The following is a 26,234-nucleotide window of genomic DNA, read 5'->3' on the forward strand; positions in this document are numbered from 1 at the left end:
TCAGTCGCTGTGGCTGAGCAATAGAAAGAAAGGCAGGGGCGTGCATCCTACGATATGTAAGAAATCAGTTAATGTGTGTACGTCAACTGCAAAATAAGAGGCATGAAGCTGATTGGTTGAGCCATGTCTGGAGAGCTGCTAAGCCTGGGAGTTTTTGATACTGTTGCAATTTTGTTAAGCAGGTGCTGAGAGACAGGAGAGAGAAGCAGAGAGAGAGAGAGAGATTGAAGTGTGCTCTTGCTTCATGAGCTGCTAGAAGGAATTTATCCACATGGAGAAAGGAAAAGCTATTTTAAATCTCTCATAAAAGGACGTTATGTGAGTTGGTGCAACTGAGCACATTGTACATATGTTCTTTATTGTTTACCTGCGTGACACATATCTCCTTTCTCTGGCAAGGCAGTGCGTGGACTGTACATTTTGATTTTTCATTCCATCGCAGTGCATTCAGTCTTGCACATTATATATTAATGAAAGGGATGGGGGAATTATTATGTTTGTTTATTTATTTTCTGTACTTAATACCCCGCCCTTCTCACCCCGGAAGAGGGCCTCAGGGTGGGTGACAAAGTATGGCAATAATTCAATGCTGGATTCAGACAATAACAATATCAGTAAAACATAATATAAAACTGTAAAACTAGAGTCTCACTTATCCAAACTAAACGGGCTGGCAGTACATTGGATAAGCAAATATGTTGGATAATAAGGAGGGATTAAGAAAAAGCCTATTAAACATCAAATTAGGTTATGATTTTACAAATTAAGCACCAAAACATCATGTTATACGACAAATTTGACAGAAAAAGTAGTTCACAATGCAGTAATGCTATGTAGTGATTATTGTATTTACGAATTTAGCATCAAAATATCACGATATATTGAAAACATTGACTACAAAAATGCATTGGATAATCCAGAACATTGGATAAGCGAGTGTTGGATGAGTGAGACTCTACTGTACAGAAAAAAGATAGAAAGTACATACATCCTCTATATCTATATATCTTCTATAACAATGAATGAATGAAAGAGAGGAAAAGAAGGCAAAGTACATTCATTCCATATATTATATCGTATATGAATGGAAGGGGATGGACGAAGACATAGATGTGAATGAAGAGAGGAAAGAATAGTACACACCCAGAATGAAAGGGGGGGGGAGAGAAAGTATAGATAATGATATGAAAGGTATGTAGGTAGGAAGGAAGGAGAAGAAGGTGGAAAATATACACACCCTATAGACAGATAGAAAGATGTGAATGAAAGGGAAAGCACACTCATATATATATATATATATATATACACACACACACACACACATACACATACACACAGACAATTTGTGTTGGCGTGTGTGAATGAAAGGGGGGGGGGAGATAGATTATATGAATGAAAGAAAGGGAAAAAGATTTAAAAACACAACATAACTACTTGTGTGTGTGTGTATACACACACACGCACACACACACACACACATCAATATGATTATGAATAAAAAGGTTGGGGAAAAGAAAAGATAATACATATCTACATACATAGATGATAGATGATACTGTTTGAAGACAAGTCATATCTACCTATATTTTTCCTTATATTTAATAGAAACATGGTTCAGCAATGTCACCGTGGTAAGTTCTACAATGACCTCATTGTGAACATTGCTAGAAAAATATTTTCTGGCTAAAAATGAAGCCAATCTGAAGCCATGATAAAACTCATGGGGTTTCCATTAGTCTACAGGTGACACATATGAATCCATACTTTACTTAGAAAAATAGCTTTATTGAACAAAACACACGCCTAAACCATAAAAACATTTTACGCAACATAAAACACATATAAGGTTTAAAACAGATAAGCCACTCACTCTCTTATCTTATACTAGATACACAATTCAAAAGAAGACACAAAAAAGTAAAGTAAGGAGACAAACAGGGCTTGGTTTCCCAACCTTCCAGGGGAAGGTGTGATTTGCTTCCCAGACTTACATCTTCTAACGCCAGTATATTACTTTTGCTATTTATCATGCTACTGTATGTACCTAGCGTTGCCCAGGGCTGCATTTTGTAATGGTATTTATCAATAAAGTAATTGTTAGTTTTATGATGATAGGGATGGTTTTATCGTCACACTAATTGCAAAGCTGGTAGGCTGTTAGGAATTGTGAGAGTTGAAGTCCAAAACACCTGGAAGACCGAAGTTTGTCCATATCTGCTCTAATGGTCTCTTGGGGTGACAGCTGGCTCTTTTCAGCATATTTCTAATCTATCAGTCACTTGCTTGGTTGTCTCACAAGAGCGCAATAATTGTTCTGTGTTTGCTTTTGGAGTGACTTGTCTTTATGGGCTTATAAAAAATATTCCACAGTCACCTGACTTGATTAAATAAGCAAAGTTCCTTACTAGAACGAAACACAAAGCAATTGTGTCTCAGTCCCTCAGGTACTGACCACATCCTGGTGATATAGGTCTACATGGCCACCCTCTATGGGCTCTATTGCCCTCTTGCATTGAGTTCTGGCTGGCTGCAACTCTCATCCGCCCAAGATTTCCCTGGGCTTCAAGTCCCATCAGCCCTGGATCTGGCTGGCTGCAACTCAAGGCTGTCTTCCTCACCGGTCAGATGGCCCAGTCTTCTTCTTGGGCAATAATGCAACTCCCATTATCTTCTTGGGCAATAATGCAACTCCCATTATCCCCAGCCTGCCTAGCAAAGGGGTAAGTATGTTGGGAGAGGCATTATGGGAAGTAGGCTGAGTCATCTGACTGGTTTGGAGGAGAGCTGTGCCCTTGTTCGTGGGAATCATGTGGTTCTCTGTGTGAGGGTGGGCTTCAACTCCCTTCATCCTCTCTTATATCCCCTAGGCCCAGTAGTATTTTATGTTGGGTCATGATGGGTATGTGTGTCAAGTTTGGTCCAGATCGATCATCAGTGGGAGTCACAGAGCTCTCCAGATGTTGCTGGACTACAACTTTCATTCATTCTCTTCTGCCACTTCCCCAAAAAACTCTGTGAGTATTTTAACTTGGTTATGATGGGTATGTGTGCCAAGCTTGGTCCAGATCAATTGTTGATGGGATTCACATGCTTCTTCGGATGTGGGATGTACTGCAACTCCCATCCTTCTCTATCATTTCCCCTCAAAAATCCACTGCCAGTATTTTAAGTTGGGCCAGCTTTGGTCCAGATTCATCAAGCTATGTAGGAGCCTATGTGGATCAAATATATTTTGACTTATCAATAGATAGGTGTACTTATATTTTTCCTACTCTGTACTCAATGTCTCTGAATTAATTCTACGGTGCAGATGCATTCTATCTCTTATGTGTTCCCTCTTTTTCCCTGCTGCCTTCCATTTTGCCAAACATTATTGGTTTTTCTTATAAATCCTGTCTTATGATATATCCAAGATATAAAACCTCAGCTTCGTCACCTCGGCTTCTAGGGAAAGTTCGGACCTGATTTGCTTTCAGGCCCATTTATTGCTGTTTTTAGCAGCTCATGGGATCTGCAGAACTCTCAGCCAGCATCACATTTAAAATTAATCGATTATCTGCCCAGCCTTTGCAACCATATATAATTCGCTAATCTAATCCTTTAATTTATGGAAGAAAGAACCCAGTGTGTCTTTCTCACATTAAAGCAGATGTTTCGTTGTTTCACGTGAAGAAGGGGAAGGAAGCATACCAGAGTAATCACATAAAATAGAATAATGTAATCATAGAGTACATCTCTAGACTGTAGAATTAATACAGTTGGACACCAGTTGAACTTCCATGGCTCAATGCGATGCATTCCTGGGAGTTGTAGTTTTATTAGCCTTCTCTGCCAAAGAGCACCGGAGCATCACCAGACTATGAATCCCATGACTTCATAGCATTGAGGCATGGAAGTTCAAGTGGTGTCAAACTGCATTCATTTTACAGTCTCATGGGCAAACTTGGACCCTCCGGGTGTTTTGGACTTCACAATTCCTAATAACCTACCGGCTATTAGGAATTGTGAGAGTTGAAGTCCAAAACACCCGGAGGGTCCAAGTTTGCCCATGTCTGGTCTAGATACACCTTATGATTAGATTATATTATTCTATTTTATGTGATTACTCTGGTATGCAGATGCACTCATAGCGAGCTTGTAAGACAAACTCATCTGAATTAAGCCAATGCTGATACTTCCTTCTCCCAAACAGTCGCCATTCTTGTGCTAATCCATGAGATTTTGCTGCCAGAGGCAAAGTTGCAAATGGCACCCTTGCCCTGTGCCTAAAGTCAAAGCAAACAATACCAAAAGCCAGCCAGATTATGTTGGCACACAAGGCGGGAAACATTTCTTCCTGGTGGATCATGGTAAAAAAAGTCAGCAGTAGCCTTTAGTTATTGCTTTTTTAGGATGCCGCCCAAATTTTGCTGCTTAAAGGCTGCCATCTCACCATGCCCAGTGATAAAACCAGTCCTGTGCTGGTCAACCCTAGAAATCATCATCATCATCATCATCATCATCGGATTACTGTGAGTTTTCCGGGCTGTATGGCCATGTTCCAGAAACATTCTCTCCTGACGTTTTGCCCACATCTATGGCAGGCATCCTCAGACCACATTTGGCACAAATACCCGATGTGCCCAAATTCGAATACTGGTGGGATGGGGGGGGGGGGATTGGTTTTGTAATTTGGGAGCTGTAGTTGCTGGAATTTACACTTACAATCAAAGAGCATTCTGAACTCCACTAGCCATGGAACTGAACCAATCTTGGCACACAACTCCCATGCCAACAGAAGGCTTATCACGTCTTACCACAAGGAGGCATGGGAAAGTTTGCAAAATAAAAATTAAAAAAATGAATATTGCCAAGCTTGGGAAAAAGAAAAGAGCATTGCTACTCATTTTAAGTAGCATAATTACATTTAATTAAGATCATTTAAAAAGCCATAATGAGCCCAATAGGTGCGTCTACACTGCAGAATTAATGCAATTTAACATCACCCTAACTTCCACGGCTCAGTCGAATAATAGAATGTTGGAAATAGCAACCTCCCAATCCTTTCACTATTTTTTGTTAATGTATATATTTGTTAACCTGGATTGTATATGTATGTTGATTTGCCAGTTTGACTGTACCTCTTTGGTGTGGGAGGAGCTATAGTCATGTGATTGTACTGAGCATGTTCAGACTTAAGACTCTGTTTTGTATTCAGTATATGTTTGGTCTTCAATGAAAGCAGGTGTGATTATGGACTTTAATGTTAGCAGTATGTGTGTGGAGGTGGATGCATTTATCTGTTTGGATTTCAATAGAGAAGTAAGCTTTTAGGACTTCATTGGATGTTTGTATGACTTATGGACTTCAGTGAGTACTCAAAGTGAGTCCTATACTTAAAGACTTGGACTATTGATTAAGAATGATACCCGGTGTACTCAGCACGCAGAGAGAAACTTCATCCTATCCATAACAGAACTTTAATAAGAAATGTGCCCGTATGGTGAATTAATACAAGATGTTTATGAGTAAACAAGATACATTATTTTTCAAAGAAGACTTATGTTTGTTTGTTTTTTTTATCCCTGAGAGCATATTTTAAACCAAGAGGTTTCAAGGGAGTGTATATGTTTTGGGCAATCACAACTGCAACTTCAACTTCACAGACATGGTTCTTCAGTTTAACAGCTGAGTTACCTGTGTGCCATTACATGAATACATCACTTGTTCAGTGGGTTGACTTCTAACAAGGTCATGCTTTTCTTGATCCATGGTAGTTTAAAGTGTGCCAAAGTGCTTTAATTCTGCAGTGTGCACCTTTGCACACGGTACTAATGATAGCTCTTTGGTACCTCCACATATGCCAGGCATCCTGGAACAGCTTGGGATTTGTAGTTGGTTTTCAAAATTGGTCTCCACATGTTAATGGAGATTTACATTTGCGAAATGGATATGACATCATCTTTCCTTTTCACCAAGGTTATGATTGCCATTTCCCCAGAGAGTGGCACGGCTCAGTGGAATAAAAAAAATAGTTTTACCACATTTTTGCCTTTGCTGTCAAATAGTCCTAGTGCCACATCAAACTACAACTCCCATGATTCCATAGCATTGAGCCTTGCCAATTTTAAAGTGGGCTAAAACTGCATTAATTCTACAATGTAGAACCCTATGTGGAAGCAAAGTGGTGGGCAATTCACGAATGTCCATATATTTCTGGATAGTAGCTCCCATTTGGCATCCTAGATTATCCAGGGACTGATGGGAGTTGCAGTTCAATAGTAAGACGTATCCTGCTTTTTGTGGCCAACTTGTGTAGCTTTATGGACGGGGCAACTTCTGGCCAGCAGATGGGGATATATGCCTAAGAGAACATTACTCCCAGTTGTAAATTGAGCTCACAGAGGGCAGGAGGGTTACACAATAAACACACTCCCCTAGCATTTCTCTTTTTGGTGGAGGATCTGGGTGCTTTTCTTTTTCAAACCGACTAAAGTACATTTCATTTCAGGAGGGATTTTCAAGACTGCCAAACTATCAAATTCATCTTAGTAGTATGCAATGCTAATTTTACTCTTATCTGTCCAGAGGTGCATCTACACTGCAGAACTAATTCAGTTTAGACCCACTTGAGCTGCCATGGTTCATTGCTATGGAATCCTGGGAGTTGTAGTTATCACAATGTCTTTTGCCTTCTCTGCCGAAGAGTGCTGGTACCACACCAGAGTACAACTCCCATGAGACAATGTAGTTTGACACCACTTTAACTAACTTGTCTCAATGCTGTAGAATCCTGGGATGTGTAGTTTGGTGAGGTACCTGCATTCTTTGGCAGGGGAGACTAAAGACCTTGTAAAACTACATCTCCCAGGATACCGTAGCATTGAGCCATGTTAGTTTAAAGTGTGCCAAAGTGCTTTTATCAGAATAATAAAAAGGTGTCGATGCACCTTTGCACACTGTACTAATGAGAGCACTTTGGTACCTCCACATATAACCAGGCATCCTGGAGCAGCTTGAATTTTGTAGTTTGGAGTACTAGAAAGTACTGGGAAGCACAGCAATACTTCAAATCCCCAGACTCCATAGGATGGTGTCACTATAGTTATGAAAGTGGGCCTCCCATATTTGCTAGGGTTAGAGCAGACCTGGGCAAACTTGGGTCTTCCAGGTGTTTTGGACTTCAACTCCCACCATTCCTAACAGCCTCAGGCCCCTTCCTTTCCCCCCTCAGCTGCTAAGCAGCTGGGGTGGAGGCACAAAAGTGAAAAAGATGGATGGAGAGGACTTCAATAGATTGTTAAAGAATTAATATATAATAATTTGGATGAAATGGATCACTACAGCCAGAAATCACAATCTAAACAATAAAATCAGTGGAAATGCTGAACGAGGATTGCAAAATAGGGACACTTGGAAGGGTATGTTTTGCATTTTTCACAACACAGGGTGGGATGGGAGTTAGGTTATTTATGGAAATATGTGCTGTTTCATTGATACGGAGCAAGCACATAGGAATGGTTGTTTTCACTTCTGCTGTCCAGAGGCCTTGACATCCATGCTCCCCCCTCCGCACACACTTCCTTTCCACTTTTATTTTGCTGTCGGCTGCCTTTTCTCCTGGCTCCAAGTTCCTCCTTTTGAGGCTGCTGGCTTGTGCAAGAAGCCAGTTTCACCTCTTTTTCGCTGAGGTCACCCCGGTCCTTGGAGGAGCGATCACGAGGGGGTCAGCTGAGCTGACGGGGCAACATCCTTCTCCCCCACAAACCCATCCCCAAACCCCCATCTTTGTCTCCAGCTGCCTCCCTCTTTAGGAAACAGTTGTGAACCCCTTTTCTTGAATTTTCCAGGGTTGACAGTACTGTCTTGATTTTTCAGAGCTAAAACCTAGACCAAGGATGCATCTACACTGTAGAATTAATGCAGTTTGACACCACTTGAACTGTTTTGGCTTAATGCTAAAGAAACCTGGGAATTGTAATCAGCACTCTTGGGCAGGGAAGTTTAGAGTCCTTGGAACTGTGGGAACTGCAGTTTTATAAGGTCCTTAAAACCTATTCCCCAAACTATAGTTTGACACCACAACAACAACAACAATAATAATAATAATAATAATAATAATAATAATAATATAAATAAATAATTTTATTTCTCCTCTGCCACCATCTCCCCGAAGGGACTCAGGGCGTCCAACAAAATACAGCAAAGTGCCACATACAGATAATACATAAATCTGAAACGATAAAAACCACAGAATTACAACCACACACATATAATAGCTGCCAGGATTCAATTCCAAGTTACAGTTTTACATTTTTTTTTTGCCTTCTCTGCCAAAGGAGTGGTGGCTCCACACCAAATTACAAACCCCATCATTCCATGGAGTTTACTGCCTTTTTTGGCAAGGTCTATTCAGTCAAAGTTTGCCATGGTTATCTTGGAGGTTGAGAGAGTGTGACATCTCCAAGCCCATCCTGTAGGTTTCTATCACCAAGAGGGATTCAAACTCCGGTCTCCTGGACTCCTAGGATGCGCCTATAATGTAGAATTGATGTAACAACACCGCTTTCACTGCCGTGGCTCAATGCTGTGGAATCCTGGGAGTTGTAGTTTTACAAGGTCTTTAACCTTCTCTTTCAGAGTGCTGGTAGTGCCCCAAACTCCATCTCCTAGGATTCCATAATATTGAACCTTAGCAATTAAAGTGGGATCGAACTGCATAAATTCTACAGTGTAGATCAGTGGTTCTCAACCTGTGGGTCCCCCTACAACTCCCAGAAATCCCAGTCAGTTTACCAGCTGTTAGAATTTCTGGGAGTTGAAGGCCAAAACATCTGGGGACCCACAGGTTGAGAACCACTGGTGTAGATTTACCCCAAGAGATTCAAAGCACAGATATGGGATATACAGCTGTTGTTTAAGAGTGACGGGTGCTGTTGTCTCTCCTGTTAGAATGGATCACAGCAGACTTGACACAAGGGTGTCTAATCCAAGACCAGTACTCGGTTGTGGACTACAACACCCAGAACTCCTACATTTGGCTATGTTGACTGGAGGATTTTGGGTGGAATGACATTTGTTGCTGCTGTCCTACAGAAACAGATTTATTAATCTCTACCTTCATATTTAGGACAAGAAAAACTGTCTGGAAACACATCAGAAGCTGGGAAAGTTACGGTACTTTTTTGGGACACCTTTCAGGAATTCTGGGAACTGTAATTTCCCCTTCCCAGCAACTTTCCCAAAACGCTTATGGCTCTGCAAAATCCACCATCACCATCGCTATGGTTGCTAACTGATTAAAAGCACTAGACGGCTGCTAAAAGCCCAAGAGCAGTGTAAGATGTCCTCTGCCTGGTCAGTACGCACCACTATTCATCATAAAGAGAGTGTGATCCTTGGCCTTGAAGTTTAGTTTATTTTCCTTGTTTTGATTCATGTCACTTGAGCTTGGGTGCATCTACACTGAAGAATTAATGAAGTTTGACATCAGTTAAACTGTCTCAGTTTAATTTGGGAAGGCACCAGCGTTATTGGGCAGAGAAAGGCTAAAGACATTATAAAACTACAACTCCCAAGGTTCCACAGCATTGATCCATGGCAGTCAAACTGGTGTTAAACTGTATTAATTCTACAGTGTAGTTGCCTCCCTTGTTTGTGCTGAGTCAAGGTTGCCGGAATGGGATGGCGCTGAGTCACTTTTTGTCCGGCTGTGACTTGTTTCCTCCCCACCATCATCCTCTCTTGGCTTTGACTATATTCTCCCCCACATCTCTTTTGGGGGTGGTGGGGCTGTGATTGTGTCATGCATCTCTCCCCAGATACCAAAATAGAAGCTACAGAAACCACAAAGAAAGGGAGTGCAAAAGTTTCATTTTTCGTTCTTCCAGAATCAGCTCAGAATCGGCGCTGGCAAAACCTTTTGGTGTAGTATAGTTATACCTGCAATGCAAGGATTCCCCCATTAGGTGGCTCTATAGAGCTCTCTCAATACTCTTCTTAATTTGTATTAATAATAACAATTATCATCATCATAATTATTATTATTTATTTATTAGTAATTATTATTAGGGGCCTCTGGTGGCACAGTGTGTTAAAGCGCTGAGCTGCTGAATTTGCGGACCAAAATGTCACAGGTTCAAATCCAAGGAGGGGAATGAGCGCCTGCTGTTAGCCCCAGCTTCTGCCAACCTAGCAGTTCGAAAACATGCAAATGTGAGTAGATCAATAGGTACCGCTCCAGCGGGAAGGTAATAGCGTTCCATGCAGTCATGCCGGCCACATGACCTTGGAGGTGTCTATGGACAACGCTGGCTCTTCGGCTTAGAAATGGAGATGAGCACCAACCCCCAGAGTCGGACACAACTGGACTTAACGTCAGGGGAAACCTTTACCTTTACCTTTAATTATTATTATCACAATTGTTATTAGATAATAATAATAATAATAATAATAATAATAACTTTTATCCCACTTTTCTTCTCTCAAAGGAAACTCCAAGTGGCTTATTTGCACAAGATATACACTAATCATGTATTTTCTTGCACTCCAGTGGCAACCCAGCAGGCATAAACGTAACAGGGTCAACCTTTCTCTCATAGCTGGATTACCTTGCTGTACCGAGCATCACCTGTTTAATTCCTGCCTGTCTTGCTGCTGTCACAAAGACTCAGGAATTGAATTGGAGGACATAATACAGGCCCAGAGCAAAGCATAAGACACAACAGATCGGGATGTAAGCATCTCTGGATTAGGGACCTTGTTGTCTCTCTTTCTGTATCCCAACTGTTAACAGAGGTGGAGACACCTGATAAGCGGTCATAAAAATAACAGAGCCTTGTTATGATCCGATTAGTGATAATCGCTCTGTGCTATTGTCACCTGGGGGGTGGATAGGATCAGGATAAAAAAGCAGGACAACAATCTCGGACGAAGGCGGGACCCGGGGACCCGGTTCATAGGATCCCTGTAATTTGCTAGCTTCAGCAACTCCACCTCCAAGAAACCCCAAAACTGGTGGGTTGTGGCCCTCAAATTCCAAGAGCCTCAAACTAGTTGAACCATCCACCCTCAAATGTCCTGTCTCCCAGTTAAGAAATCCCCCTTGTCTAATCCTCCAGTGAGTGGCACTTTTAATGAGCTCTGATCTTCCTCCAAAGCCAGACAAAAGGGCCACCCTCTCGCCACCTCTTCTTCTGCCACCCACAAAAACAAACAGGTGGATTAACCCACTGGGGAGACCTTTTAAAATGGGATGAATGTCCCAAAAGGGGTCGGTTTCAGCCAGAGGGTCCCCGGGTTAAACTTTTAACCCCGATAATCCCCTGCAAAAAGGGAGCGAAATGGGTGTTTTGTCGGAAGGTCTCAATTGCTGGATCTCCCTCAAGCCTGGATCTGACCTTAACAGGTTCGAGAGCTGGGCCAAAACTAACCAAATGAATGGGGAGAAATGTACGGTACTATACTTAGGCAGAACAAATGAAATGCACTGATATTGGATGGGAGACACAGTCCAATAGGAACCTCGGAGTCGTAGTAGACCACAAGCTGGACAGGAGTGAACAGAGTGATGCAGCAGCAAAAAATGGCAATGCAATTCTAGGTGGAGTATAAGTATCCAGATCAAGGGATGTCATAGTCCCAGTCTATTCTGCTGCCACTGGAATACCGTATCCTCTTCCTAGCATCATAATTCAGGAAGGATATAGTCAAGCTGGAACATGTCCAGGGTTTTTTTTTTTGGCAAAGGTTGGATGGCCATCTGTCAGGAGTGCTTTGTTGGTATTGGACTGACTGGCTCTTGGGGTCACTTCCAATTCTATAATTCTATGGATTTGGAAGCCAATGTGGAGGATGAGTTCCAACAGGTTAGAGGTAAGAGGACAAGTTGGACATGCAAAAGGTGCTGGGTTTAAATCCCGGGAAGCTTGGCGGCTCAAGATGGTCTCAGGCTTGAGAGAATGAAATTGGTAGAATAAACGTTTGGTGCATCTAAACTGTAGAATGAGTGCTTTATCTGCCATGACCCAACACAATGGAGTCCTGGGAGTTCTAGTTTGACAAGGTCTTTCGCTCTTCTCTGGCAAAGTGGGCTGGTGCCTCCCCAAAGTGCACTTCACAGGATTCCATAGCATTAAGTTATAGTAATTAAAGTGGTGTCAAACTGCATTCATTTTACAGTGTGGATTCACTCCCTGGATCCTCTGAAATTGGACAGGTAACGTTCTTTCCCAACATGGAGTTGTATGGATATGTGTGGATAAAGCTTTTCCTGTTGAAGTTTGCCACTGAAAAGGGATGAAAGCCCTGCAAGAGATGAGATCAATAAAGAGGTATGTAAAAGAGAAAGAAAGATAGAGAGAGAGATGATATGCGTGTTGATATGTGGCTGCACATTATGCACTGGATGGCTGCCTTGGGGTCAAAGTTACTTAGAGTAAGTAATTCTCCAGCCTCCTTCTCAGTCAATCGATCCCAGCCCTCGGCCGGAGGTTAAAAAGTTAGAGAAGGATTGAGATTAGACAAAAGAAAGGAGTGTGTTTCCGGGAATTACACGTGCGAGAGACTGAAAGGGACCAGGGCTGAATCTAATGCAGTTCAATTTGCATTATTTGGAAGTATAGATCCAGCCCAAGAGGAAGAGATTTTGGCTGTTAGATGCCCAATTTGCCCCCAGTCATAAAATCCCAAGTCATAAAAGATCCTTTGTGGTTGTGTGCCTTCAAGTTGTTTCCAACTTATAGCAACCCTTGGCAAGATTTCTTTTTAATCGGGGCTTTTGCCTTTGCCTTCCTCTGAGGCTGAGAGAGTGTGACTTGCTTAAATTAATGCCACTTGCCACTCCTTTAAATTAATGCCGTTTGATGCCACTTTAATTTAATGCCTTTTGACACCGCTTTATATGCTACGTAGAATTAATACAATTCGACACCACTTTAAGTTAATGAAGTTTGACACCACTTTAAACGCTGTGGCTCAGTGCTATGGAATCACAGGAGAGTAGGAAACTAGGCAAGGGAGGCTTATATATCTGCAGAAGGTCCAGGGTGGGAGAAAGAACTCTTGTCTGTTGGAGGCAAGTGTAAATCTTGCAATTAATCACCTTGATTAATATTGAATAATCAAAGCTTCAAAGCCTGGCTGCTTCCTGCCTGGGAGGTGTTAGCTGGCCCTGATTGTTTTCTGTCTCAAATTCCCCTGTCTTCTGGGTGTTGTTCTTTATTTACTGCCCTGATTTTAGAGGTTTTTAAATAGTGGTAGCCAGATTGTTCATTTTTGTGGTGGAACTCCCAGTGGCGCAATGGGTTAATTCTCTTGTGCCGGCAGGACTGCTGACTTGAAGGTTGGGTTGCAGACCGGAAGGTTGCCAGTCCAAATCCAACCCGGGGTGTGCGCGGATGTGCTCGCTCTATTAGCTCTAGCTCCATGCGAAGACATGAGAAAAGCCTCCCACAAGGATGGTAAAACATTAAACATTGTCCCCTGGGCAACGTCCTTGCAGACGGCCAATGCTCTCACACCAGAAGCAACTTGCAGTTTCTCAAGTCACTACTGACACGGGGAAAAAATCATGGTTTCCTCCTTTCTGTTGAAATTGTTCACATGCTTGTGTGTAGTCTGACATATATCTCGCACCTCTGAGGATGCCCACCATGGATGTGGGGAAAACGTCAGGGGAGAATGCTTCTGGGACATGGCCATACAGCCTGGAAAACGCACAGCAACTCAAATCCTTAATAGGCAAGATAGCACCATTGGATCCCACTCTTTTTTTCTTTCCTTTTTGGCAAGCCTTCTGGCTCTTTGCCTGACCGTTTAACCCCTTCAACCTTTCCAGGAGATAATCCGATCATTTTACCCTGAAAAGAGGGTAAATATGGCCAGAGATGGGGAGGGGGTCCTTTGGAGTCCACTGGGGTTAAAAGTTTAACCCCTGGCTGATCCGGGAGGAGAAATCTCCCCTTCTGGCCTACCCCCTTGATCCCATTAAAAGTCTCCCCGCCGGGCTAATCGCTGTGTTTGTTTGCTGGGATGACGGCAGGGGGTTTATTGGGATGGGTTCGGGGGTCCAGGCAATCCTCTTGGCCGGACTGAGCCCCCATTAAAGGTGTCGGCCCGTGTCCGGATTAGAGGGAGAAATGTGGGTCAGCGGGGTCGGGACATATTTGGGAGAATGGAGAGATTGGCCAATTAAAGGGAGAATTGATCCCTCAGCAGATTAGCAAGAGCTCAGTTTTGTTTGCAGACAAGCCAAGGGATATTGGGATTGGGAACCGGGGGTCTTTCATCCGGCGGGGCCGGCCCGCGCACCATCAAACAATATATTACTTAATGAGATCCAATTAAATTGTTGTCAACACTTGGGGGGATTTATCAGTGTGTAGCGGCCCAGCTCCGTTCCCAATTTGAAGTGGGCACAGCATTGGATCGGGTGCTCAGCCATGAAAATCCATTAGGTGACCTTGGGCAAAGTCACACTCTCTCAGCCTCAGAGGAAGGCGAAGGCAATCTCCCTTTGGATAAATATTTCCAAAAAAAAGTCGCAATAAGTTTGCATCTATGCCAGGCATGGTCAAACTTTGGCTGTCCAGATGTTTTGGACTTCAACTCCCACCATTCTTAACAGCCTCATGCCTCTTCCTTTTCCCACTCAGATGCTTAAGCGGCTGAGTGGGAAAAGGAAAGGGCCTGAGGCTGTTAGGAATGGTGGGAGTTGAAGTCAAAAACATCTGGACAGCCAAAGTTTGACCATGTCTGATCTACACTGTTAACTGTCAGGAAAAAATATACATATATGGGTTTCCATAACCCAGAAACGACAACAACATCTTTATCCCTTTCTGGCACATAGTAATACAGTAGAGTCTCACTTATCCAACATAAATGGGCCAGCAGAACGTTGGTTAAGCAAAAATGTTGGTTAATATGGAGGGAATTAAGGAAAAGCCTATTAAACATCAAATTATGTTATGATTTTACAAATTAAGCACTTCAACATCATGTTTTGCAACAAATCGACAGTAAAAGCAGTTCAATACATGGTAACGTCATGCAGCAATTTACTGTATTTACAAATTTAGCATCAAAACATTGCAATGTATTGAAAACATTGACTACAGAAATACTGACTACTAAAAGGCAGACTGCGTTGGATAATACAGAATGCTGGATAAGCAAAGGTTAGATAAGTGAGACTCTACTATATTTAAATATTTGAAAGGATGTCCCATTGAGGAGGAGACAAGGCTGTTTTCTGATGTTTCGGAGACAATGGAGAAATTCAAGAAACAACTGAAGACCTGGATGTTTAGGTTGGTCTTTGGTGAGACAGTCACTGGATGACCAGTCTCAGTTGGCATTATAACTCTATCCTGAATTTTATTAGGTCCCTTTTATTCTGGTATTTTAACTGATGATGTTATTTTTATATTGCTGCTGCAGTCCCCCCCCACCAATGAAGTCGACTGAATTCTACTTGGTGGTTGATTGATATTAATACTGCTGTATTAACTCTTGTTTTATTGTCTTACTGTGTTTTATTTTTTTTGTATATTGTTCAATGTATTTATGCTGTTGTTTTTGTAACTTGTGCTGGTCGGGCCTTGCCCCATGTGAGTCGCCCCAAGTTCCCATGGGGAGATGGTGGTGGGGTATAAATAAAGTTTATTATTATTATTATTATTATTATTATTATTATTATTATTATTATTATTAAATTCAAATGGCAGGAAAAGGGATTCCACTAAACATTAGGAAGAACGTCCTGATGGTAAGAGCTGTGGAATAGGTAGCTTGGGAGTCTGGCAGAATCTCAGTCTCTGGAGGTTTTAATCAGATGACCATTTGTCGGGAGGGTTTTGATTGTGTCTTTCTGCCTGACACAACGGGGCTGGACTAGATGGCCCTTGAGGTCCCTTCCAAGTCCATACTTCTGTAAGAAAGGACATTGGGTGCCCCCTGCTCTTCCTTTCGGTCAGCTGGGAAGGTCACGCCAGGGGTGCTGGGGCCGGGGCAGAGAGTGGGGTGAGGCCAGATGACAGCCTGACGTCAACCTGAATAGGACGAGAATCCCCTGTCACAAAGGGTTAGCAACGCCGCTTGGTCTTTTTGTCCTGGCCACTGACGGGTATTAGGGAAGGGCTAGGCCGGGACAGGAGCCATGGCAACTGGGCCACGGGGCTGAATCTGGACAACGTCCACCTCCGGGCCCCTCCACCCTCTGCTGCCCGACCCATGACTTGTGCGGTGCCCCAGCGAGAGCCGGTCCCTTTGCCACGGCTGAATGAATAAGCGTGCCATGCGGCTATTTTGGTCTTCTTCATCACCATGCAGTATGTAGGGGTGCACAATTGAAAAAGGGATCATCATCTAATCCAGCCCAGTTCTGCCAGGCAGCAGGACACAATCCGAGCACTCCTGACAGATGCCCATTTGGCCTCTGTTTAAAAATACGAAAGGTCTGCCACACTCCCACGGAGCCTATTCCACTGCCTTATCTCTTATCTTGATTTTTCCAAATATTGAGGTAGAATCTGACATATAGTGATCCTATCATAGGGGTTTTTTTATTACGTTTGTTCAGAGGGGTTTGCCATTGCCTTCCCTGGAGGCTGAGAGAGTGTGACTTGTCCAAAGTCACCAGGAATTTCACTAGTCATTGCTTTATAGTACAACCAGGTAACAAGGAACGCCTTTTTCTGCACACGCATTAGGAATGTGTATCTGGTTGTTCTGAGTTCATGCTTTCAAATAGCATTCGTGGTGATTTGCAGTTGTGAGGAAGGCAAATAGGATGGATCATTTTACCAAAGGGCTAGATCATGCATGGGCAAACTTGGGCCCTCCAGGTGTTTTGGACTTCAACTCCCACAATTCCTAACAGCCTACCGGCTGTTAGGAATTGTGGGAGTTGAAGTCCAAAACACCTGGACGGCTGAAGTTTCCCTATGCCTGGGCTAGATGGATATTTGGACCACTTTTAAAAAAATGATTTTTCAGCATGCCATGAGAATTTTTCAGCATGCCATGCCACTGAGAATCCCACGCATAAAGTGGCCCCTGGACCTGCTTAGTCACCCGTTCATGCTCAAAAATTATGCTTTTCCCCAGGACTGACTCCTGCTATTCAACAGGATGGCAGGAATGGGCAGCCACAGAAACCCACTGAGTGGCCATGGGCACATCACACTCCCTCAGCCTCAGAGGAAACCAGAGGCAACTCCCTCTGAACACATCTGGTCAAGAAAGCCCACGATAGCTGATGCATCTACTCTGAGGAATTACTATCTCATCACAACTAGAGCGTAGACCCACTTTAAAACCAGTTTCTGCTTCCTGTGGAATTATGGGGCTTATAGTTTAGTGAGGAGCCTTTAAACTGCTCAGCCAGACAGGTCCTGGGCCTCACTGAACTACAAACCCCAGAATTCTACAGGAGGCAGCAACTGGATTTAAAGTGGATCCGCACTCTAATTTGATGAGGTTGTTAATTCAGTTTGGCACCAGTTTAACTGTCATGGCTCAATACTATGGAATGCTGGGAGCTGTAGTTTCACAAGGCCTTTTCTACCAAAGGGTTCTGGGGACTTAGTAAACTACACCTCCCAAGATCCCCTAGTTTTGGCAGTTGATGTGGTATCAAACTGCATCCATTCTACAATGTATGTGCACCTAAGGCCACCTAAGACTGGATCTGTACTGCCCTATTATGTAGTTTGAAACTGCATTATGGCCAGTGTAGACCAGGCATTGGCAAACCTTAGCTCTCCTGGTATTTTGGACTTCAACTCTCAAAATTCCTAACAGCTGGTAAGAATTGTGCTGGAAGTGCCAAAGCTTGCCCATACCTGGTGTAGACTCATATAATGCAGTTCAGTGCAGTTTAGGAATCTACATTTCCGTTGGGTTCACAGGAAACATAGATCCAGAATGGGGAGAGGGCCCCCTTGTTTGGCCCTTGGCTTCAGGCAGCAGAAACCCTTGGGTCAGCTTTGACTTTTTGGAACCGAAACCCAAGAGTGTCCTCTTTTCTTTGCCCGCTTAAGGAAGAAGCGCAAAAGGAAGTGGCTTCTTCAAAGTCTGAGAAGGAGGAGGCCACAGGGACAACCCTTGGCTTACTCATCCCGCAGTTGTGTGTGCAAGATCCCTGCCTCTTTCCTCCGGCAATGCTAATGCAGTCCAAGGTCCTCATTGGCCGGCTGTTAATATATGCCAATGAGCTCAGCTTCCCCAGGGCTTTATAGGGAGCCCCGGTGTCCTGCCTCTGGTCTCTGGGATTGGCATTTGCCAGCCACCCTTCCCTGGCACCGGTGCGCAGGGGCACTGAGGAAACACCAGGATCCCTCCCCTTCCAAGACCTGGGCTTTCCAAAAAAAAGGAAAATAGATGGACCCCCAAACACACAGGTGGGTACGGCAAGTGGTTCTGCCCCAAGAAACTTGCCAGGGCAAAGTCCTGGGTTATTGCTTTATTTTGACCCTTCGCAGTGTGTTTGGAGCATAGCTTGGAAAAGATTAGCTTTTCCGCCAACCGGCTGGTAGTGGATTCTGGAGGCTGCAGCTAAGAATGAAACTTTCCTGAGATCTGGCTAGATAGAAGGAGGAGTGTCCCTCTTTGATTGTATGTGCATTGTGGACAGGGAATAGACCCAGATGGTCCTGTTATATGGGTATCAAAGGCATAGAATAGATCCAGATCAATGGCCCAGTTTGATTGTATATGTATTGTGCACCTGGAATGGACCAGATCTATGTCTCCATTTGATTGTATGCATCAGGGGCAGGTAATGGATCCAGATCTATATCCCTATCTGATTGTATGTGCATTGCGGGCAAAGAATGGACTCATGTCCATTTGATTGCATGTACTTTGCAGGCAGGGAATGGAGCCAGATCTATGTCTGTATGATTGAATGTTCATAGCATACAGGGAATTGATTCAAATCTATGGCCCTGTTCACATGTTCATTGTAAGCAGGGAATGAAGTCAGATCTACATCCCTGTTTGATTATGTGTGCATTGTGGGCAGGGGAATGGACCCAAATCTATGCGCCTCCTTGCCAAGGCCAGGACCTTGGTAAACCTTACAGATCCTTTGGAAACAGGTCTTCTGAGAAGTACCCCCCTGGGGTTTACTACTTGAGTGTGTGAGAACTGTGCCCTTTAATAACCCTCCTTTATTTAAAAAAGGGAAAGGATTTGATCATGGCAGGTCAAGTCATAAGTGTGATGGTGAGGTATATAATGGATAGATAGGAAACAAAGTGTGTGAGTGGGATGCATATGGCACATACATGTGTGTGAGTGCGTATGTGTGCACTGGAGTAAAAATGAATCAAGGAGATCTGGGATAGCTTTTCATAATGATGGTCAAACTGAGCGTACAACGTTATTTTAGTCTTGTGGCGGCATCTTCTCACAAGTCTGTTGTGCTGCGCATCAGAGACATAAACAAGAGAACAGCCAGGAAAAGTGTGAAGTGTGTCTATTTTGTGTTTAAAAGCTTGGTAGGAGTTCAGATAAATCTATGAGAACTTTAAGGGAACTGATTGTGAATCACAAATCCTTCTGCCAAGGAAAGCCAAAGAGGAGGAAATTACCCTTTGGAGCGGGGCAGAGAAAGTTGCCATTTTGAGTAAAACTCCCCTAATCCTGGCCATACTGATTGGGGGATTCTGGGCATTGATGTGTAAAAAAGTAACTCTCCTAAGCTACAGGGAAATAATATTTCCCATTTTTTCCTTTTGTTTCCTGGTCCAAAACTAAATGAAGGAATCTTACTTGGAAGAATATCAGAGCTGCAAGACTGTGGGACAATATTTCCTCAGTAGTTTGAGGATTTAAGACATTTTTTTTCTGCAGAAAATGTCTTTTTGTACAGAAAATACAAACAATGTATTTCTGTGCAGAATGATTTTCCAAAATGTTATGGATTTTTCAAATATGGACAGAATTATGTGCAGAAATACTAAATTTCTTCCCTAATGCAGCATAAACCTTTCTCATGGTTTGTTCTTGCAAATGGACATGCCTACTGACCAGAGCACAGTAATCTAGGTCTGGATGTGATTCTATAGGGCAGGGTGACTATTCAGGTGGGATTTGGTCAGCTGGTCCTATATGTGTATGTGTACAGTGGATGTGTTTTAAGCACTGCTGGCCAACACCTTTGTTGGTATGTGTGTCTTGTGAGTTCAAATATGGTTTGGAGCAATTCACAGCCTCATCTTGGTTTAGGAATTATAGCTTTCTCAGATCCAAACCACTATTTTCTGCATCATGTGTGGGTGCAATGAATGGAACAGTGTGATGCAACAGCTAAAAAGGCCAATGCGAATCAGAGAATACTGTTCAGATTGAATAGTCCAATTCTTATTCTGCCTTGGTCAAACCTCAGTTGGAATAACCCTCCACCTAGTTCTGGGCAAAGTTGTTAAAGAAGGATATGGGCAAGCTGGAAGGGAGACCAAAACAGTCAAAGGTTTGGAAGCCATGAAGATTAGGAGGGGTCACAAGAGTCATGTTTGAAAATTGGAAAGGATGTGCCATTGAGGAGGGGGCAGGATACAACAGAGAGACTAGGATACAATGGAGCAATGGATTCAAATCACAGAAAAAGAGATTCCACTTAAACATTAGGAAGGACTTCCTGATGGTCAAAACTATTTGAGAGTGAATATGTTGCCTTGGATTGTGGTGATTTTTTGGAGATTTTTGAAACAGAGGCTGGATGGCCATCTGTTTGGAGAGCTTGGCTGGTAGCAGATTGGCATTGGACTGGGTGGTTCCTGGCATTCATATACAGCTCATATTATAGAATCATAGAGTTGGAAGAGCCCCCAAGGGTAATTCTTAAGGAGGTTTGAAACGGACCCCAAAGACATAGAATCAGAAGGGCCCCCAAGGGCCATCTCTAAGGAGGTTTGGAAGGGATCGCATGGATCTCCCAAAGGAGATTTGACTGCTGGACCAGGTACTTCCATAAACCCAAAGATACAGAAGAGGATACTGTTGGGTGGTGCCATGGCTGTAATCCATTAATCCAACCCTCCAGAGTCAAGGGAGAAGCTCGGCTTTGTCCCTTTAATCTCCTCTTTCTCTCTGCTCCCGTTCAGGATGAGTGCCTTGGCGCCCAGTCCTCTGGCCCTGGACTACCTGGATGAATTCGACCTGCTGAAGTTTGAGGTGAAGCAGGAGGCCTCCAGGCCGGGGGGCAGCTCATCGTTGACCTCCACCCCCTGCAGCTCCGTGCCCCCTTCGCCCACCTTTGACAAGGCCGGCGGGGACCCCAAGTCCACTCTGGAGGAGCTCTACTGGATGGCCACGTTGCACCAGACCCTGGCGGCAGCCGCAGCAGGGGGTGGCCCCGAGACCCAAATGATGCCCGGTTTGGATGAGGCCGTTGAGGCATTCTTGGGGGTCCCCGTGATGGAAGGGGGACTCCGGGGAAGAGCCACCCCGCAAATCCAGGGTTTCGTTGGAGCCGGTGAAGGGCTTGGAGGAGACCAGCAGCAGGTAGGACAAAGAGCAAGGATCTCCATTGATGGGGGAAATAGAGAAAGAAGGTTATTTCCACTAGTCCTTCTTAAATCTTTGGGATTATGGGATAGACATTTGCAGTGAGAGTTAGAACCCAAGGCTGTCAGTAATGAAGGTGAAAGCTCTCTGAGCATGTACAGAGTGTCTTTTCCTTAACACTTAATTGCTGCAGACTCTCAGTAGTCAAGGGGAAAGGTCTCTGAGCATGTGCAGAGTATCTTTTCCGTATCCCTAGGCGATAGCTAACGAGTCTAGGATCTAGACCTAGGATCTAGAGTCTTGATCTAACTCGTCAGGCTTTCCATGATGAGTTAGATCAATGGCTGTCTGTTTAGAAAGCGAGAGAATGCCTTGGCTAGGGATAGAATCATAGAGTTGGAAGAGACCTCGTGGGTCATCCAGTCCAACCCCCTGCCAAGAAGCAGGGAAATGCATGCAAATAGACTTTTAGTTCACCAAAGGCCAAGAAACCAAAGAAATCTTAGCCTGAATGTTGGCGTGTGGTGGATTCTGTGAGCTGCAACCAAAAAAAAGACTTTTCTAAGTCCACATTGCAGAATTATGGTGGTTTGATGACACTTTAAATGCCATGGCTCCATTTTATGGAATCCTGGGACTTGTAGTTTAGAGGGGAGGGATATAAAATTCTCCACCAAGGAGTGCTAATGCCTCCCAAACTGCAAACCCAAATGATCCCCTAGGAAGCAGCAAAGGGATCTAATGTGGAATCATAACCCTATCACTGTGTAGTCGGCTCTCCACATTTGTGGGTTTAACTTTTGCAGATTGTATTAATACGTTCCCCCTAGGTCCTAGAACAGAGGCTCTCAACCTGTGCATCCCCCGGTGTTTTGGCCTACAACTCCCAAAAATCCCAGCCAGTTTACCAGCTGTTAGGATTTCTAGAAGGCCAAAACATCTGGGGACCCACAGGTTGAGAACCACTGTCTTAGGATATTCCTAGAGTCAACAGGTCTTCTTCCTCCAACACAGTTTGGTAGGTCCTTTAGTACCACTTGATGGCCAACTTCCACAAAAGGTGTGCAAGGGCTCATGGTGCAAATGTCTGGGGGTGCCTTGATTCCCAATTTTGTTCCCTCTTCCCCCTATTTTCCTCCCCAGCTCCCGCCAATGCTCTCGGACCGCTTCTCAGACGCCCAGCTGGTCTCCATGTCGGTGCGGGACCTCAACCGCCAGCTGCGGGGCTTCGGCAAGGACGAGGTCCAGCGGCTGAAGCAGAAGCGGCGCACCCTCAAGAACCGAGGCTACGCCCAGTCCTGCCGCTTCAAGCGGGTCCAACAGCGCCATGTCCTGGAGGCCGAGAAGTGCCAGCTAGCCCAGCAGCTGGAGGCCCTGCGGGTAGAGATGGCCCGGGTGGCCCACGAGCGAGACGTCTACAAGGCCCGGTGCCAGAAACTCCTCGGGGACGCCGCCGGAGGATCCGGCGAGGAGACCACCGAGCCCCCAACCCCCCAGTCTACCTCGCTAGCCCAGTTCTTCCTATAAATCGCCCTTCCGTGGCCCAGTGGGCTATGAGAGCTTGAACTGTGTGTGCCCCTATCCTAGCTCCAGGATCATGGAGGCGTCTTCCCCTTTCGGTCCACCAGGGGGCAATATCAGCAGAATGTAATGACCTTTTCTCCCACCAGGTGGCGCCAAAGCACTTGCCATTATGCTGCGGCGCAGTGGGCCAATCCAACCTACAAATATATAGGTTTTACAGCTTCTCCCATCTCTACGAATCTTGGGAATTGTCATAGGGAAAAGGGAAGAATGCTTTCAAAGTAGTTATGGGCAATTTTTGGCTCTCCCTATGTCGCTATCCTCCATCTATGCTAGCTATCACCAATGGTGAGGGATTATGGGAGCTCCAGTCGTAGTAGACCAGAAGTCCTTTCCCATTACGGCATTATACATCTTGATATCACTTTAATTGCCACCGTTCTTTTCTATGGACTGCTGGGATTTGTAGTTCCACATTATATTACTACACTTTCCAGCATGTGCAGAATGTTGCAGTTAAAATGGTATCAGAGTGTTATGATTGGACACTGGACATGCAGAACTGGGATATGCAGTACACTTGAACCTCATCATCCACAAATTCTGCAAGCATGGATTTCACCATTCACAACTTATATATATATAGCTAAAAAGGAAATCTTCATTTTGCCATTTTATATAAGGGACACCCCATTGTAGTACCCCATTGTAGACAATGGAACTTGAGTATCCACAGATTTTGGGATCCATACAGAGTCTTGGAACCATGTCCCATTAGATACCAAGAACCAACTGTATTTGTGGACTACAACTCTCACAATTCCCTGCTTAACATAGGATTTGTGGTCCAAAAATTTGAGGGATTCAAGTTGCCAACTAACATTAGAGTTTCTTATAACCATTGCTCAAAACTACAAATCCCAAGATTCTCCAAGAGAAGGAATGACTTCTAGGCTGCCACTAAACTGTAGAATTGATGCTGTTTGACTGCCGTGGCTTAGTGGCATGGAAGCCTGGGAGTTATAGTTTGCAGTACTCTTTGGCATAGAAGGCCCTTGTAAAACTACAACTCCCAGGATTCCATCGCATAGTGCCACGGCAATCAAACTGGTGTCAAACTGCATCCATTCTGCAGTGTAGATGTGCCCTGAATCATGGTGCCAACCTTTACAATGCTCCTTTTTTTCTGTCATTGTGTTGGTTGCTTTGTTTGAAGTCAAGAGGGGTAAACTGTAAAGGGAAAGGAGAGGCCAGTGGCGTAACATCCCCGGGTAGAAAATTGTGGAAATGTCAGAGAGAGAAAGGCACGTATTGTGGTTGCTGAGCAACCGCATACCTTTCTTCCTCTCCACCTCTCGGCTTTTGTGCGTCCTGACACAATAGCCCAATGTGGTACAACTAGGAATGCATCTACACTGTAGAGTCAATGCGGTTTGACACCACTTGAACTATCATGGCTCGTTGCTATGGGATCCTGGGATTCATACAACTCTACGGATCTCACAGCATCGGGTCATGGCTGTTAAAGTGTAGATCAGGTACAGTATAGATCAGATATGGCAAACTTTGTCCCTCCAGGTGTTTTGGACTCCAACTCCTACCGGCTGTTAGGAATTGTGGGAGTTGGAGTCCAAAACACCTGGAGGGACAAAGTTTGCCCATGCCTGGTGTAGATGCATTCAATGTTTTATGGGGATATGGCCATTTTCAGGAGGTGAAAGGAGCCAGCGAGGTGGACATTCAAAAAAATTCCAACACGGATGTGTCTATGTACCCCAAAAGTCCCATCGCAATCTTTCAACCGGATCCACAAAAAATAATAAAAACATTCCCCTTTTTTGGTTTAATTTCTGCGGCTTTGCCCACACTCCGTGGAGGACATTTATGTGAGAGATGGAGGGAGAAGAATTTATCCAAAGTCTCCGTTTCCACAAGTCCAAAGTTTGTAAACCAGGTGGAGAAAAGAGACGGCACCCAAAGAAGAAATGCTGGGAAATTCTGCTTTCCTCGGGCGTATCTACACTGTAGAATTAATGCAGTTTGGTACCACTTTACCTGCCATGGCTCAATGCAATGGGATCCTGGGAACTTCACAATATCCTTAGTCTTCTCTGCTGGGATTTCACCAAACTACAGCTCCTATGATTTCATAGCATTGAGTCATTTGGCAGTTCATTTGTCAGTGTAGATGCGCCTTTTGCCGCCGCAAAGGGACAATGATATTTGTGATATTTTAAACAAAGAGTAAACACTAGGCAGGTCCTATTATTATAGAAGTGTGGGGGTGTGGATTTTAGTGTGGTTGAGCATTAAGGGTGCATGTGCTGAGGATGGAGAGTATTTTTGTCAGTATGTGTGTGCACTTGCATGTAAACACGGGAAGGAGAAGGAGCCTTCTGACATGGTTGCGTGTGCCCTGGCGCATAATAGTGCACCACTGCACTTTGTGAGAGCTTATCGCTGCACAATGGGCCACATCGCAGGAATTTTGTACATGCCCAGAAACACAAAGAGACCTACGAAGGCTCAAAGGAGTGGAGTAGAGTCTATTCATCACACAATAGTGCGGTGCGCATAAGCTCAAGTGCGCCGCCGCAGGAGCTTAATTCCGCTCCATACAATCATGATCGCTCCGGTTATTGGTTCTACACTGGGTGCATCTACATTGTAGAATGACTGCAGTTTGACGCCACTTTCAACATTATGGGATCCTGGGAGTTGAAGTTTTACAAGGCCTTTGGTAATTTGCCAAAGTGCACCTACCAAAGATCCATAGCATTGAATCATGGCAGTTTGAGTAGTGTCAAACTGTATTAATCCCATAGTGTAGATGAAGCATGGTCAAACTTGGTCCCTCCAAGTGTTTTGGACTACAACTCCCACCATTCCTAACAGCCTCAGGCTCTTTCCTTTTCCCACTCAGCCGCTTAAGCGGCTGAGTGGGAAAAGGAAGGGGCCTGAGGCTGTTAGGAATGGTGGGAGTTGTAGTCCAACCATGCATGGTGTAAATGCACAATTACAAACCCTACAGAGTCTCACAATGACAGCAAGGTAGTGTTGTGTTGACTGTCTTGAGTGTTTCGTGCGCATGAGAGAGTGGCAATGGGTCATCCACACTGTCGAATGAATGCACTTTGACATCACTTTAATGCTATCGAATGATGAGAGTTGCAGTTCGGTGAGGCACCAGAACTCTTGGGCAGAGAAAGGAGAAG

General features: G+C 44.2%; 1 protein-coding gene across 2 annotated transcripts; it reads left to right on the forward strand.

Annotated features, from left to right (window-relative positions):
• The first annotated feature begins 161 nt into the window (after positions 1–161).
• On the forward strand, positions 162–24,866 carry nrl (neural retina leucine zipper). Of its 2 annotated transcripts, none has more exons than XM_062957993.1 (3): positions 162–318; positions 21,093–21,492; positions 22,639–24,866. In XM_062957993.1, coding segments are annotated over exons 1-3 (786 nt in total). In that variant the 5' UTR covers positions 162–316; the 3' UTR covers positions 23,023–24,866. The 2 variants fall into 2 exon arrangements, with proteins under 2 accessions (XP_062814063.1, XP_062814062.1); XM_062957992.1 differs by lacking the exon at positions 162–318 and adding an exon at positions 18,206–18,383.
• The last annotated feature ends 1,368 nt before the right edge of the window (positions 24,867–26,234 follow it).

Source organism: Anolis carolinensis, chromosome 6 (genome assembly GCF_035594765.1).
Source record: "Anolis carolinensis isolate JA03-04 chromosome 6, rAnoCar3.1.pri, whole genome shotgun sequence".
NCBI lineage: Eukaryota > Metazoa > Chordata > Lepidosauria > Squamata > Dactyloidae > Anolis > Anolis carolinensis.